Consider the following 18,288-nt stretch of genomic DNA (forward strand, 5'->3'; position numbering starts at 1 on the left):
ACTCTCCTCTACCAGGGCAAATTTCCTACCCTTATCCACTAGTAGGAGCTCGTCAGAGTTCCAATCCTTAACCACTTTCACCTTGACCATAAAAACAGCTTCTTAGTTGGCCTCCTTACTCTACTTGATTTTCCACTTGGTCCACTTGGTCATTAAGGGTTGCCTTAATGACACATGGACTGACTATACCACACATATGCAAAAAATTTCAGAAAAATTATTTCCGTCATTTAACAAAAATTAAAGAAAAGTCTTTTAGACTTGACACCAAACTCCCTTCCTGCCATGGCCTTCACAAATATCGAGATAAGTTTAGACTTACCTGTGTTCCATATATTGATGTGTTTTGTCACATCACCATGTATGCATTCCATATATCCCTCTTCCTGGTACATTTCTAAGCATCCTTTAAAACCTAGTTTATATGAAGATGTTTTCAGTTTCTGACTCAAAAGGAAAATAATTGCGTAACCCTTGGTGCTCCCATTGCACTTTTTTATACCTCTTTAAAAAAAAAATTAATGAACTAGTTTTTCACTAAAGTCCAAGCTTCATGAGAATAGAGGCTATGTCTTAGTCATCCTTTTATCTCCATTCCTTAAAAATTTTTGACCTAAATAAACAATAAATACTTGTGTAGTGAATAAATGATCATTAATAAGATCAAAAGATCCCAATTGTTATCACTTGCAAGTGTGGCTTTGATGCTCAATCTATAGAGTTCAGTAAGCCACAGACAGACATGTGAATCATCATGAAGTTCCCATGAGAAGCATTAGGACAGACAAAATTATACATCTTCTTAGCTCTATTCCTCAATTGTTCCTTTAAATGCTAAATACTTAGAATTCTATTAACTACTGTTAAAATTATATATTGATTTCCTAGAATAATGCTTTTTTGTTATTTAGCAAGCATTTATGGAATACTATCAATGCTAGGCCTTTCTTAGATTAGGGATTCAATGACTAAGGACTCTTATGTAAGTATCCCATATATATCAACAGTTGTAATATGCTTTTGGGCTTATTCAATACCACGTTTACCATTTTTTTATTCCCTTAAATGGGGGTGCTCTGTCCTTTACAATGGCTGTGATCTTTATCGTGTCCTGTTTTAGATGTTAGGTGATCGATCCATGAATTTCCCACTGGTTTATATTCATTTTAATTAGAGCCAATTACAAAAGTCTAATTTAGTTCAATATATCCCCAGCAATACTGTCCATAAATGTCCCAAAGTACGTATTACCTTAGTAGATTAATTGACACGTGCACTTTCATTTTCCCAATTAATTTTGTGGAACACAAGGAGAAATTTCAGAATCAAATATATTTTTAAAACCCAGCAGATGGCAGTGCAGTGCAGAATATTCCATTTTTAAGAATCGCACTTAATTTTTCCAAGTTAATTTCTAGAAGTAAAATGTGTTTCTTGATCCACGCCTGCATGTAGGCATATGGAAGAGAGGCAGGTGAAGCACAAGACAGGCTGAGGAGAGCAAATGGATCAGATTCTGGTCAGAGAATGGCATAGAATTCTTCAGGGCAATGTTTGTATCTCTCCCACTAAGAATCTCTGACTCAAGAAGCAAAGAAATACTGAATGGAAGTAGCGATTGGGTTTATTCACTGCTCAATGTAGCCATGCACTGGGAATTTTAAGTGTTTTATTCTACTATAAAATGGCCATCACCAACAAATTTTGTTCTGCAGAATGTAAACGTTACTTCAGCCCCCATATTTTCAAAATAATAAGTTTATAAGTAAATGAAGTGGTTACTGGATACTGCAGATAATGTGAAAAACATTCCAACAAATTGCCCCGCAGAACACGTATAAACAATCGTAGGAGGTGTAATCATTAGGAGCTAAATGTCCAAACTATAGTATTAATTTATCAAGGTTAAAATCAAGAAATTAAACATTCATATTCAACATCTATGAAGGAATATATATCTTCTTTTCCAAATTTAAAATTCTAAACTTCTTTTACAAATGACTAATTAATTAAATGAAATGAATATTTACTTTGGAAATTGAAATACATGCTCTGAGTAAAGACCTAAATGACAAAAAATACGTAATAAATATCCAAACGTTGTACATATGGTTGGCAATTAAATGTACTATGCAAGAAATTTACAAATTCAATCTTTTTTTTCTAAAGGAAATGTCTCAATAGAATGCCTTCCTGGTTCTAGTCCTTGTGCTGATGCTGTAAAGTGCATAGCAAATGATTTATTTTGTGATGGAGAAATTAACTGTCCAGATGGCTCTGATGAAGACAATGACACTTGTGGTAAGTAATGTCCCCCACATTTTCTCACCCCACTGCTTTTTCATTCTCCCTCACTGTGTACACACAAACACATATCCCTCAGATACCAGAAACTACTGGAGAAAGAGATATTCCAGTACACATGATTATAATTTAATACAAAATCTAAAAAAATAATTATATTAATATTTTTCTAATCTATTTTATGCAATATTAGACACTGATTAAGTGGAATTCTATTTGATGTTTATGGAAACAATGCTGTGATTAATGTCTGTCATAAATGAGGGAAGAGAATGTCATTGTTTCTCATCCTTTAATAAACTACTCCAAACTATTATGAATTTGAATGCACTTTCATGTTTTTTTAGCATTACACCATAATATCAATCTTTTTTGTGTGTGTGATTTCAATGGCTTCTAACTCAGTAATTGCTGCTCCTTAATTTTGATTGTTGCTTCTATTTGATCTTTGACATGGAGACAAGTAACAAAAAATGTACTTGAGTTGTAGTTCTATGAATAATAGAAACAGTTATGAATAAGATCTTATGAATAAAACATCCATGTTTTATTTGTAAACTTCGGCATCTGTTTTAAGTGTTAATATTATTATTATTATTATTATTATTAATTATTATACACTTAAGTAGTACTTACTATATGCCAAGCATGACTCTAAGTGATTTAAACATATTTACTTTTTGACTTATTTCATATGATAGTTGTGCAGCATACATATGAAAGATTATCACATAACTACAAATATAGATTGATAAGCAAGGTGAAGAATTATATGAACAATTCTAATTTATAATTTTTTCTTAAACAAACAGCATGAATTGAACACATCTTTGGTGTGGTTTATAATCAGTCTTAAAATTGACCATGAGCACAATTAGTTCCTGAAATGTACAAAGGTTGTAGTTACAACTTTCTACACTTGCTCTTCTTTTATTTGTTGCATTTTGTGCTTCTTGTATGACATTAATTGAAGATGAGTGCTCCAAAAACAAGCAAAGCTTAAAAAGTTACCTATCCACTCTGTACTCACCTTTAAAAGACAGGCAGTTGGCCTGTTTTCCAGGAGCGACTCAAAAAAAGGCAACTTGACTAAAGAGGCTTCTACTAAGCAATCCCAATTCAAATGTTCTTTGATAAAATTCAAACCTTCAAAGTTTAACTACATACTTTGAAGTGCACTCAGAGCATATTGGAAGAAAGTGCAGGCTACAGAATATTTTTTAATCTATTTTATATAACTAAGTTACTCAAAGAAGAAGAAAGCAACATTCTTTTTTTGCTATGGTTTCCAGGCAGTTTCCAAAAGCTTTTCAGGGAGAATATGATACAAGTGTGCCATCATGAGGTAACAAAGGTGATGTTTCTTAATATTTCGAAAAGAATAATGAATGCTAAAGTTAGACACATAGCTTTAAGCCTATATAATGATAATTGATAAACTTAAGTAGAGGGAAATATGTAAGATGAGTTCAATAATCAGAAAATGTACTACGCCTATTAATATTTGGTCTTCAATGTCATGGAATTAATAACGTTCATGGTAAAGTAATGTCAGTGCATCTCCAAAAATAACCGTGGAAGTATCATGTTAGTATAACAATTTGTCCTAAAATAAGTTACAGGTCATGAATTCTTTTTCCAAGTCACTATAAATTAATGGCATGAGCCTTGGCATTAGAACTGAATTAATTCTTTAAATTGGCCTTAAGCACATATCAGACTGCATTTTTAGTTTTCAACGTCATGGGGGTTTTGTGTTAAGTGAACTTTAGTATCAACAAACCATCCATGTCACTAACTTTCTTAAGTCTCTAGATGCTCATTTTTCATTTTTATTGGCTCTCTTCGCTATTTGATTTTTAAAATTAGCATTATATTTATCCTGGAAAACAAATTTAAAGCCTTTGTGGAATAAATGTGGACTAATCAATCAGTTAATCTATCCTTATCCAGCTAGGATCCAGGCCTATAAGTTGTTTTGTTCATCATTCATCCTTAATGATGGTGAGCCCAAAAGCCTAGCGCACTTCACCTCAGCACCAACCTGATCATCTAATAGCATAATTTCTATGTGAAAGCTTGTGTCCATCAATCTACATTCCCAAAAAATTAATTTAAGAGAATTCTCTATGAAATTGACCCTTGTGCACTCTCTCTTTCTTTTTTCTCCAGCTGTGAGCTCTAATTCTAGTATGTGTTATTAATAGAGTCACATTAATGTTGACTTCCTCACATAGCTTCCTTTTTTAGTCTTTAGTTATTTAGGTCTTACGCAACTTATAGCTGACTGTAGCTGAACCAAGAGTTTTTAAAATTGTTTTTCTCCTCTGATTAGAATGGCATCAGCAGGAAAGTTCGCTTTTTAGCTGACCTATGAGAAGGAAAGATGCTGACTCACAGCCTTTAGACCAATGTTCAGACCTATTTGGAAGTTGTCAACCGTCTCTATAGATTGTTTGCATGCCTCTGTATGTGTGCACAATAGACCTCGGTGGATGGGCATAGATCATGTTTGTTTTATATATCCTGGAGAGTTCAGTGCCCTACGCAAGTGCACAACTAGTAAATATTCAGCCAGCAGAGGGAGCTCTCAGTAGGTTCTGAGAGCATAACTTTTAGGAATCCCCTCCCATTACAGGCACGTTTCAGAGAGCTCAGTAAATGCCTGATACTATTTGACAGGCTCATTTATCTCCCACTCAGGATTTTTTTTTTTTCATGCTGCACCGTAAATCACTATGCAGTCTAAAAAGTTATAATCCTGAACGCCAGTTATCATACTTATCCATGGCTGGGTTAGATCTATTTTGCTGAAAGGCTATCCCCCTTCATTGTCTTGTGTAATATTAGGTTCTCCAGAAACGTCCTGAAATTAAATGAAAGAATGTATGAGAAGGCCCCTAGAACGAGTTGACACCTTGAAATAATAATATTTTGGCATTCTGAACATTTCTATTATAAGTACCTCAATACTATCGTGGTTTTTTTTTGTTTTGTTTTGTTTTGTTTTAAATGCTTTCAGAATATTCTTCTTAAGAATACTCTTACAGTCGCATGCAAGAATTCATCAATGACCCTTTAGACCAGAACTGGATGTGCAGATTGCCCATTCCTACTGAAAGTCAGGAAATTCATAGCACACTGGAAAAATTGATCATATTTCTAAGGATAAGCTAAGTACTATGGTAAACAATCTTCGCAATTTAAGATAACAGTTTATTTATCACGTCCTGATCCAAGGGGCTGCCCTCTGTGTAGGCATCCAGGAAACCAGCTCCTTTCTCATCCCCTCTGTCTCTTGTCCTCCCCTGGATCCTTTGCAACCCACTGACAGACAAGGAAGACTGTCTCAGAAGATCTTTTTAGGAATCACATCTGGAAATAAACATAATGACTTCCGCAATAGTTTCATGCCAGGATCTGTTACATGGCCCATTATTGGAAGTGCAGCCTAGTGATGGACCCAGAAGGGACTGAAAAAGGGTGTGACAAACCTACAACTATCCTGCCACCAGGGACATAACTCAGGTTGTTGGAAAACTTTGAATTTTGTTGTACAACAGAGCCGCTGATCCACCTCCCAAATGTGTAGTGAATGGGTATGCAGAAGTGAAGAATCCCTAAAATGTTTGCGAGTTGCTTTTATAAATTCTTAAGCCAGTCCTGTTTTGTTCCCTTTTCCTTCTATCTTTTTTGCTTCTTTCTATTTATCATAGAATTCTTTTGCAATGTGCCCTATTTTAATTTTAAGAACAGTGAAAATTATGGAATTTTTTAAAAAATCCTGTTTCTTCTTTTATTTACAGTTCTGCACACACATGCCCCCCCCCTTTTAAGTTCAAAGAGCAAATGATAACATCACCATAGCTGTATATATTGAGGTATCAGGTAGTGTACCGCTGTATGCTCAGGAGTAAGAATGCCTGGCTTTGAATTGTCACTAATAATCTGGGAAAACTTTTGCTAGTTACTTAACCCCTCTGTGCCTCACTTTTCCCACCCATAACTTTGTAAGGTTGTTGTGAAGATTACATTAATACATACATAACACCTTTACAATAGTGACTGGCACATAGTAAATACTCCATCAATTATAGCAGTTACATTTTAGGACTGTCAAGATTGATTGCTCATCAAATATAAACTATTTAAAATAACAGTGGACTTGCTTGCACTGCCTGTAATCTTGAAGTCCATATGCTTTTTTGACAAAGTGATTGGAAGGCTCCATATATCACCTAAAATATAAGCTGGCACTATTTTCACTTTTCTAATCATTGAAGCTAAGGGATTAATTGTCCCATTTATTTGGCATGGTTTGCAGAGAGTTGAGGGTGAATGAGAGGTTTCCTTTTACAACTAGAAAATTACTTAAATCTGCATTAAATAATCAGATATTTTGCTGTTTATTTTCAAATCATACAAATTATCCTTAATCATCTTTATTTGCTCCAGTAAGAATTACACATAAGGAGATTCAGTTCTCTCAACAAGTCACAGTACTCTGCATTTCCTTTCCCAGATCTCCGAAGATTTTTCAGTGCTTAATGCTTCTATCTTAGATTATCTTTTCTGTTCTCCAAGTTTGTTGCTTATTTGTTGTTTTGTTTTTTGTCTTCAGCTGGGAGTCAGGTTATCAAGTTATAATCCAGTGCAATTAATTCCTAGCTCATTGTTTTTAAACAGACTGAGTCTTACAATTTACAATCTTACACTCTTACAATCATAAAGTGATTTCTTATGCTTTTAAAAAAAATGCCAAAAATAGCAAAAAGCCAACCAAAAGCAAGAGAGTTCTGCCAATATTTCTATATGCTGTTTAATTTGTCAATTTTTTCCTTTGTCCATATAAAATATTTGTTGTCCTATAATAGCTTGTATTTAATTACTTGACAGAAATGTTGTATAATGTTACAATGAGGTTTTCCACCCGTTAGCTTATTCTAAGTCTCACGTTCTAAGAGCAGCAATTTAATTTTAGTAATATTTTTTAATCTCCCTATCCTCCATTCTTCTGGCCTATAAGGAATTAACAACCTACCAATAGAAAAAGGACACATTCTAGGAGTAATTATTTTAAAATGTAGTATCAAGAGTATTAAGTAAAAAGTATATAGAAAATAATCTAAGAAAAATTAAAGATTGTGAAAAAATGGCTTTTATTTTTTAACACATAGTATGCATTGTAACTGTAAGGGGAACACAAAAGTTAGTGAGGTATGGTTCCTGGTTTATGCCTTCAGTAAGATTTTAAACTAGCTGGAAATGATTCAGATATAAGTTAAAGACAACTAATAACATGAGACATCAAAGAGAGTATATGAAGTAAATATGCTACAAGAATTAAAAGAGGAAAATGAGTAGTCATGAAACACAGAAGACATATTCAGGAATACTGAATGACAATATTGAGATAGCAAATTCATACAAAAGAAGCAAGAAGTTTAAAAGATGGGTGGAATAGATCAGATGGATGGAATTTGCTACAGGCCACTGGCACCACATATATCATTTGCCTGGCCATATTGTGATCATTTTCAGGAGGACATAGCACAGCATGCATATATTTAAAATTCACCCTTCCTCAAATTTAATCAGGAAAATAAGACCAAAAAATAGTAGCTATTTGTCTAAATTAGGAGTTTATAATTCAAATATATTTATTTCCTTAAAAATGTGAAAAAATAGGGACACCTGGGTGGCTCAGTTGGTTAAGTGTCCTACTTGGGCTCAGGTCATGATCTTGCAGTTTGGGAGTTCGAGTCCCGCATCAGGATCCGTGCTAACAACTCAGAACATGAAGCCTGCTTCGGATTCTGTGTCTCTCCTCTCTCTGCCTCTCCCATGCACTGCTCTGTCTCTCTCTATCTCTCAATAATAAATAAACATTAAAAAATTTTTTTGAAAGGTACTCACTTTAAAAAAAAAATGTGATAAATACTAAAAATGCAGTTTAGGTATGGGCATTTAGAAGTAAAATGCTTTTCTAAAGGAATCTATGGTGAGTTATGAGCAAGTATATGAAAATTGGCAATAGATTTTAAACATGAGATTTGATCTACTCCTATTGGATCATTTCAGTCATACAGATTCAGTCATAACTGTTCTGTGAAGGGTTCATTAGCCAATTTGAATCCCATTTCACTTGATAAAACTTTCCAGGACTGTTTTTTGCCTAACACAACTTCTCATTTCTTTCCACAGCCACAGCTTGTGATGGCAGGTTTTTGTTGACTGGAACTTCTGGGTCCTTCCAGGCTGTTCATTACCCAAAGCCTTCTAAATCAAGTGTTGTTTGCCAGTGGATTATACGGTAATATATCATCTTCTATTCCCTGTTGTTAAGTCATAAAGTCTTTCCCTGATACAATAAGTCTTACCACCTATTGTAGTCTATTTTTTAACAATCATTTTCACTGGCTATGAAGCAGTCTTCCCAACTGATAACCTGTCCTAGAAGTTTCTCTCTCATTCTTCAAAAAGGTGTTCTATCCTATGGGTAATACTGTCTAATTAATGGGGCCATCGTAGGATTCTGTGGCAAACTTTCCCCCCCTTATGATTGGCACAAATCAAGGGTTGCCAAAGGGAACAGCACACATTTATATCTATATACTGCAATATATAATATTTCCCATTACTTGCATCCTGGCCACCAAGGATTCTTTTCTCATTATGCCAGCATCTATATGAAAATGTCCTCTGATGTGATTTAGTCATGGCAGATTAAGAGTTGGGGACACCCTCTATACACATCCTACTAGACAATAGTAGCTAGATCTTGAATAACACTAAGATCAGTTAGCATGTCAAATACATGATACTGACCTCCAAGCTCTTAATTCAATCCACTAATTCAATCATTATGATGATCCAAATAATTAAACTGCTGAAGACTGATTGACCTTAATGTTTATCTAAGCATTTTGCACACAGGAGCAGAATCTGATGTTCCTCCCAGATTCCAAAGGAAAATAATTTGTACTCAAATAAATAAAAGCAAAGCTGAAATAAACTCATTATAACTTTTTAAGTTCAGTTTAAATAAGTTAATGAGCAATATAAATTAAAAAAAATCATCTTAAGCCACTGATCATTTTTCTCCACAGAGCATGAAGAATAAACATTCTCTGGAATTCACTTTGATAAATGACATTCTAGTTAGTTCATTTCTCTTAACAGCTGGGTAGGACTGTGGTTTCCCGATCCAACTTACTGTATAATAGTTTTAATCATTGTGATGACTCACTAGAAAACTAGGAGAATCAACATTACGACTGATTAAAGAAGGTTATAAGGCAATGCCAAACACATTCTTGCCAACCATGTATGATAGAAAATGGTTCCATAAAGATTCACAGTGTTGTTTCCCAGTGCAGACATACCCCAGAGATAAGATGGGATATGAAGGGAAATTCATATTTCCCTTCAAATTCATGAAGGGAAGAACATTCTGTTCTCTTTAAATAATTTCTATTTTGGAGTTCAGCCACATGTAAGATATGTTTTCATGCTCTAGACAACATGTTACTTGTATGCCAAAGATAAGATTTTGTATTAAAAATGACAGCTCACTTGTCAAGTGAAGAATTAACCAATTTGGGGGATATTGTTTCTAATAGAATCAGATCAAATTTAAAAAGAAGCATTTATAAATGGCTATTAGCATTGATTATAAGTAAAATAAAAATATTCTATTCCTTACTTAAAATGTCAGCAGAAAGGTTTAGAAAAATCTTAAATTACTTTCTCTGAAAATGGAAAGAACATGAATCCTAAATTATTTCTTCATGCAATCTTTGAAATTTTATTCACACCAAATAAATATAATTTAATTGTTAAATTTAATTGTTAAATGCTTAATAAAACTGGATCAAACTTGTAGGAGAGTTTATAAGGAGAACCCAACAAACTTTTGCCATAGTAGTAATATCATTTATGTAACAATCACACTATGTTAATTAAGGATTTGTATGGTTCTATTCTTTTTTACTTTTTTTTCCATTACTTAATTTTTAAAACCATTTTTAAGAAATACACCATTAGTGCAGCAATGATTTCTAAACCCCAAAGGACCTAAAATGTTACCCTAAACACTGTACTTCAAGATGAAATCATGAATTAATTAATCATATAAACAACCTAAGTATTTTGTTTTTCTTCTTGAAACTGATTACTACAATGGTGATGCATTGTCTTTGATAGCTTGTTTTTCCTAATGATGATCAAAGGGGGTCATAAAGATAATCATGTTTCCTATAAGCTTGAAGACCATTAAATGGTGGAGAAATGTTTAAGATGCAATTAAACTATATTTTGGGCTAGACCAGCCCATCGTTGGAATTATATTAAAACTACATTTAGCAGAGAATCAAATATAAAGAATATGAGCACTCGAGACAATCTGTATGAATTCAAATCTTCCCTCTACAGATTCAAAATATGTGATCTCTAGCTAATAACTAAATCTCTTTGACCCAAAATTTCTACATCCTTAGAGTTCAACATCTCTAAATTCAGAGGCCAAAGTCATTATTAAATGGAGTAATGAATGTAAAGGGCTTAGCCCCATATTAAATTATCAAAAAAACTGGGCTTTAAAAACATTAGCTATTGATACAAAAATACAAAATGCATAAGTTATATTTAGAAAAATACCCATTCCCTTAAAAATCAGAAGATAACCATGTCTACATTATAAAAAATAGATATTATATTTTCTAATTAGTCTTCTATCTATAAATGACCAAATTTTTATTGCAAGTTGGCTTTTCTGAGTCAGAAGAAATACTCACTAGTTTCTCTCTTGTACCTTCAACTTTATACATAAAGAAAAGTAAAGGAATCCTGAAAGCAAAATTTCCTAAGGAGCTTCTCTTGTATCTCTTAGCTTTATAGCTTAAAAATAACACATGAAGGAAAATTCATTTTATTCTTCCCTAAAGACATCAAAAGTTCAATTAAAAAACTAGAAATCACTCTGAAGCCTACTTCATTTCTTCTTCCCATGTCTTCTTAAACTTTGACACTGGAGTCCTGAGGTCGCGCTAGCAGTCTCACTCACCCACCTCTAAACTGACCTAACTGAGGCAGAATTTGTATAAATGGCTGCCACCATTTGCAAGATCACATAAGAACTGACAAGATTTCATATGTAGAAAATCATAAAAATACACACACACAGACAATCTGTTAGAACTAATAAATCAACAAAGTTGTAGTATACAAAATTCATATAAAAAATCATGTGTGTTTCCATACACTAACAATGAATAGTCCAGAAAAGAAATTAAGGAATAAACCTATTTACAATAGCACCAAAAAGAATAAAGTACCTAGGAATAAACTTAACCAAGGAGGTTAAGACTTGTACACTGAAAACTACAAAACATAGTTGAAAGAATTTAAAGAAGACACAAATAATGGGAAGACATCTCATGTTCATGGATTGGAAGACTTAATATTATTAAAATGTAATAATATATTAATGTCCATACTACTGAAAATGATCTATGGATTCAATACAATCTCTATCAAAATCCTAATGGCATATTCTTACAAAAATAGAAAAAAAGAATTCTAAAATTCATATTAAATCATAAAAGACCCTAAATAACCAAAGCAACCTTGAGATAAAGAACAAAGGTGGAGGCCTCATACTTCCTGGTTTTAAAATACATTACAGGGGCGCCTGGGTGGCTCAGTCGGTTAAGCGGCCGACTTTGGCTCAGGCCATGATTTCACGGTCCGTGAGTTCGAGCCCCGCGTCAGGCTCTGTGCTGACAGCTCAGAGCCTGGAGCCTGTTTCAGATTCTGTGTCTCCCTCTCTCTCTGCCCCTCCCCTGTTCATGCTCTGTCTCTCTCTGTCTCAAAAATAAATAAACGTTAAAAAAAAAATTAAAAAATAAATAAATAAATAAATAAAATACATTACAAAGCTTCAGTAATCAAAACAGCATGGTACTAACATAAAAACAGGTACATAGACCAATCGAACAGAATAGAGAGCCCAGAAATAAACCCACACCCTATGGCTAAATGATCTTTGTTAGGGGTTCCAGGACTACACAATGGGGATACAACAGTCTCTTCAACAAACAGTGTTGGTAAAACTGGATATTCACATACAGAAAACTAAAATTGGACCCTTATCTTACACCATAGAAAATCAACATAAAATGGATTAAATACCTAAATGTATGACCAGAAATCATAAAATTCCTAGAAGAAAAGATAGGAAATACATCATGCATACACCAGCCACATACCACACATGAATCACACATATAGCATACAAATACACATAATATTCACACAAGACACATACCACACACACATATAAACATATAAACAACACATATACAACAAACACCACAAATACAACACACATACCTATAGCATGTATCATACACGAACACCATTTGGAATGCCACACATATCACACACATGAGACACACTCAGTACACACATACATACAAACACCATATTCACCCCACACATAAACAACAAATATGCAATCAACACACATACCACAAATCCACCACACCCATATCAACCAAATACCACACAATCATATCTCACATACATAAAAAAAAAAAAAAATAGAACTCTTCATAACATTAGTCATCACAGTGATTTCCTTTAGTTGCATAGACAACTAAAGCAAAATAGACAAGTGGCATTATGTCACATTAAAATCATTCCACACAGCAAAGGAAGAAATCAATAGCGTAAAAAGGCAACCTATGGAAAGGAAGGTAATGTTTGCAAGCCATATATCTGATAAAGTGATAATACCCAAAATATATTAGGAACTACTACAACTACATAGCAAAAAACCAAAACCAAACAAAACAAAAACCAAATATCTAATTTAAAAAATGGACAAAAATCTCAAAGAGGTACCTCTCCAAAGAAGACATACAAATAGTCAACAAGCATGTGAAAAGTTGTTCAACATCAACAATCATCAAGGATATGCAAATTAAAATCACAATGATTAAAAAAAACCAGAATGTTATAAATTTGGTGAGGAAGTGGAGGAAATAGAACCACGTGCACCATTGATAGAATGTGAAATGGTGTGGTAACGATGGAAAACAATACAGAGGGGTTCTTCATAATTTTAAAAATAGAACTACTGTACGATCCAGCAATCCCATTTCTGGATATTTATCCAAAAGAGTCAAAATCAAAATCTCTAAGAGATATTTGCAATCCCATGTTCACTCCCACTGCAGCATTATTCACAACAGCCAAGGAGTGGAAACAACCTCAATGTCCATGACCGAAGAATGAATAAAAAAAAATGTGGTACATACATACAAGGGAATATTTTTCAGTCTTTAAAGGAAGGAAATCCTGTCATATGCAACAACATGGGTGAACTTTGAGGATATCATATGAAGTGAAATAAACTTTTTACAGAGGGCCAAATACTGCATGATTCTATTTATATGAAGCATCTAAACTATTCAAATTCATAGAGACAGAAAGTAGAATGCTGGTTTCCAGGGACAGAGGGAGGGTGAAATGGGGAGTTACTGTTCAATGGTATAGAGTTTCAGTAACACAAAGTGGAAAAAGTCCTAGAGATCTGCTGTACAACATTGTGCTTATAGATAACAGTTCTGGATCATAAGCTTAAAAATTCATTGAGCATCAATCTCACGTTATGTGATTTTTAAATCACAATTAGAAAATACACCCAAATTTTAGAATGCATGAAGAGTTTTGACAACTTGTTAAGAGTGTAGTAACCTATTTTTTGCTTAATTTAGTGTAAATCAAGGACTCTCCATTAAACTGAGCTTCGATGACTTTAATACATATTATACAGATGTATTAAATATTTATGAAGGTGTGGGTACAAACAAGATTTTAAGAGGTAAGTTAAAACAAATATACAATCCATTATCAAAATGAAAATATGTAGTAAACTCTTTGAAGTGATGTGTTTTGACTTTGATTTTAAACTGAATATGGACTTGAAATTTAAGTTACTGAAAGGAAAAGGCAAAACTGGTTTTCATTATAAAAATGAACAATTTAGTTCCCTATGTGATCAATCTTCTTAGTAGTAAAATGGTTACTATTTCACATTGCCCTCTTCTAACTATTTTTTAAAATAAGGTGGAATTTTCCAAAGAAATATAATTGTGTCTTCGGCTACTATGCTTTGTTTGTTTCTCCCCATTAAGCAAAATTCAGACAAACCTCGAAAACCATTGTTCTCATTTTCCCTAACATTGCATTGGTTATAAACTCACAGATTGTCTTCCTATTTTCAACATGCACTCTACTATTCAGTCTTTTGCAAGACTATTATGAATACAGCGAGTAAAACAATGGCTACCCCAGGATGTAGGCTCATTAAATGATAGGTATAGGTGGTATTGTCCTTTCATAACCATTGTCATTATATACATGGACAGTAATAGAAGCCGAATAGAGGGCGGGGAATTCACTAATATACACGTGCCCACTGTATTCTGTCTGGTCCAACCGTTATATGGGTAGAAAGACAAAAAAATACTCGTTTCTATTATTGTGACCAAACTTTAGCCATTATTAGTGTGGCATGAGCAATACCTGATAGAGCCAAATTTTTAGTTTTATAACTGCTTAGTTTGTGTGTTTCTTAGAGGAACTTTTTCAATAAAGGGATGCATCTTTTCTTTTTATGAGTATATAGTGTTGTGCGGCTAATAATTAAAAACAAAAATATAGCTTTTTCAAACCATAAATATGTATAATAATTTGAGGTTTTCTAACACTTAGGAGAAGAGATATTTCAATTAACCAATTAATCATTACTAGTGCTCATTATACTGAATGGTATAATATAGATTGATGAATCAATTGATAGAATAATAAATTGATGATGGACAGAAGGATGGATGGATGGATGAACAGATCTATAAGTATATAATAGTCATTCATTTTTTTTTGTAGCTTCTCTCTGGGAAACCAATCCTGGCACAATTAGGGTCTTTTCCAACCAGGTTACTGCCACCTTCCTTATAGAATCTGATGAAAATGATTATATTGGATTTACTGTGACATATACTGCATTTAATAGCACAGAGCTTAATAGTAAGTATTGTTTATTATTTAGCCTTTGAATTTTAAGATGCTTTAATATTGTAATGGAATTTTAAAAGTAGCAGAATTTAAAGTTTTAGAACAATGTCATAATTTGTTTTATTATGCAGGTTCTTTAATGAGTATCTCATGTATAGCTCTCTCTCCTTGATACTTCGGAAAATTGAGAAATTAGAAAATAGTTCATGTTCTTCAAAAGAATCAAATAATCAATTCCAGAAAAATTACAAAGTTTCATATATGTATACACACACATATGCATAAAATTAATTCTGAGAATATTCCAGAATATTGACCAATATTCTGGGTAAACCAATAGAGATCAGATGTAAAATTAAAGAATACTAAGAAAAAGAAGCTTGCTTTGCTAAAGGCCTACTGGGATATAGGAAGCATATTAATTTAAGACAGTTGGCAACAAAAAGCTATTTTTTTCAACTAAATGGAATGAAACAGAATGAAGATGAATTAAAAAAGACTATGTGCATGGCAATTATAGATATACAAGACTGTATAAGACTAGATTATTTTTGATGCAATCAGTTACAATTAGTCACACTGTGGACTAAATTTGAAGTATTTTCTTCCTCTCTTTTTTTTTAATTCACAGATTATGAGAAAATTAACTGTGATTTTGAAGATGGCTTTTGTTTCTGGGTCCAGGATCTAAATGATGATAACGAATGGGAAAGGATTCAGAGAAACACCTTTCCTCCTTCTACTGGACCAAATTTCGACCATACTTTTGGCAATTATTCAGGTATAATTCATATTTAATTCAAAATTAAAGGGAAGCTGGTGTTTTCTGCAGTTTAATGTGAACAGCATTAAATTAAAAATAGTCTTTTCAGATTTTCTTTTTTAAAAAAAATCATGGACTAACAAATGTTTTGAAGTGAAAATGGTAATCAAATAGGCCAGCAAATGAGAATATTTCAAAAGATATATTATTTTACCCAGTATATGGATGAAATATGGAAAAGTACACAGAGGCTATTCCAGATTAGACTTAGGTTGTTGGGAGGAGCCAAGATGGCGAAACAGCATGGAAGTTTTTTGTGTGTCTCGCGTCCATGAAATACAGCCAGACCAACACTAAACCGTCCTACACACCTAGAAAACTGATTGGAGGATTAACACAACAATCTGCACAACCTGAACCACAGAATTCAGCAGGTACATGGTGTGGAGAGGTGAACTTGGGGACAGAAGCCGGCGGCAGGCAGGGAGCTGCGTTTGTAGGTGGAGAGAGGATGGAGACTGGGGGGGGAGGGGTGGAGCATACGGGAAAAGCACCCCTCCCCAAAAGCAGCTGGAGAGAAAGTGGAAAATTAGAAACAGCCACAGGGACTAAACTAAAAATGGAGAAAGGAGAAAGGAGAGGGTTTAAATTCCATTAAGACTGTAAACAAGGGGAGCGCAAAGGTTGCAACTCCACAGCTCCATACCTGTAGGTGCTCTGGGTGGAAAGGGCGAATCCCCAGGAGCAGAGTGGGGTCCAGGGGTTCTCGGGCCACACGGAGAAAAGTGGTTCCACTGCTGGAAGGACATTTGGTGGAGACTGTTGAAGCCACCTGGTCCCAACAGATCCCAGAAAATGGCCACATTCGCTGGTGCTGGAACAAGGTCTTTAAGGGTGAAGCCTGGTGCCAGATGTGTGCTGTGATTTCCCATAATCCCTGAAATGCTGCTGCTACACTATCGCATGAAGTTTTTCTGGGTGGGCTGGCACCTGGCTGCAGTCTCGAGGAACCGGCAGCAGCAGGGTCCCGCAAGCTTTCCTGGGTGCAGTTGGCATTCAGCCATTGCTCGGTGAGACCCTCCCGCAGAGGGGCGGAAAGGGTCAAAGCCGCAGTCTTTCAGAAGTAAGGGGCCGGGGAAACAGCCGCATCTGAGACAAAACTCGGCAAAGAGGTACGGCCTGGGGCTTGGTCACGGACAGTGAAGAAACAGGGAGTGGATGAAACCTGAAGACAGAGGATGGGTGCGCGATTGCTGATCCCGGAGAACAGTTCCGACACTAGAGACTGGATACTTGGGTGACGCAAGTTTCACCTATCCCGCGCATGCGCATATGCACTTACCAGTGCGGCAACAATCCACCCCAGTAGGCTAGCAGCGCCATCTAGAGGAGAATGGAGCCATTACACTGAGCCCCACCCAACTGGACCAACCTTGCTCTTCAAGAACACAAGTCTCACCTCCTACTTAGTTTAAGGACTATGAAGTGTTACATAGTCTGACTTCTAGGGGAAAATGAAGTAATTCCAGTCCTATTTCAATCTGTTAGCAGGTCCATCTATTCAATTTTCCTTCTTTGTTTTTTTCTTCTTTTTTTGTCTTTTACACTACTTTTCTTTTTCTTGAATATAGAAAGAGAAAAAATTCATTTTTATTGTCAATTTTTATTAAAAATATTTTGCTTTAATTTTTTAAATATATTTTTTACTTTTGTGTAAATGTTTTCAAATTCTATCTTACTTCCATCATTTTATTTTAGTCTACTTCAGTGTATTCGCCTTTTCAAAATTTCAAACGATTTCCTTTTTTTTAACTTTTTCTTTTTTCTCTTTTTCATTTATTTTCTTTTTCGTGAATGCAAAGACAATAACTTCATTTTTACTTTCAATTTCTATTAAAAATATTTTCTTTAATTTTTTTACTATTTTTTTGCCTATGCAATTTTTTTCAAATTATATTTTACTTCCATCATTTTATTTTAGTCTGCTACAGTGTATTCACTTTTTCAAATTTTCAAACGATTTTTTCTTTTTTCTCTTTTTCATTTCTTTTCTTTTTCTTAAATACAGAAAGAGAAAAATTCATTTTTTATTTTTTATTTTTATTAAAAATATTTTTCTTCAATTTTTTTCTACTATA

General features: G+C 34.1%; 1 protein-coding gene across 1 annotated transcript in view; it reads left to right on the forward strand.

The window, feature by feature from the left end:
• The window catches only part of TMPRSS15 (transmembrane serine protease 15), a 125,976-nt gene that overhangs the window by 24,242 nt on the left and 83,446 nt on the right, over window positions 1-18,288 (forward strand). The window contains exons 6-10 of the mRNA XM_042956532.1: window positions 2,170-2,301; window positions 8,509-8,617; window positions 14,085-14,191; window positions 15,259-15,399; window positions 16,019-16,168. Of these exons, the coding sequence (XP_042812466.1) occupies window positions 2,170-2,301; window positions 8,509-8,617; window positions 14,085-14,191; window positions 15,259-15,399; window positions 16,019-16,168 (639 nt within the window). The remainder of the gene's footprint in view (window positions 1-2,169; window positions 2,302-8,508; window positions 8,618-14,084; window positions 14,192-15,258; window positions 15,400-16,018; window positions 16,169-18,288) is intronic.

This window comes from Panthera tigris, chromosome C2 (assembly GCF_018350195.1).
Source record: "Panthera tigris isolate Pti1 chromosome C2, P.tigris_Pti1_mat1.1, whole genome shotgun sequence".
Classification (NCBI taxonomy): domain Eukaryota; kingdom Metazoa; phylum Chordata; class Mammalia; order Carnivora; family Felidae; genus Panthera; species Panthera tigris.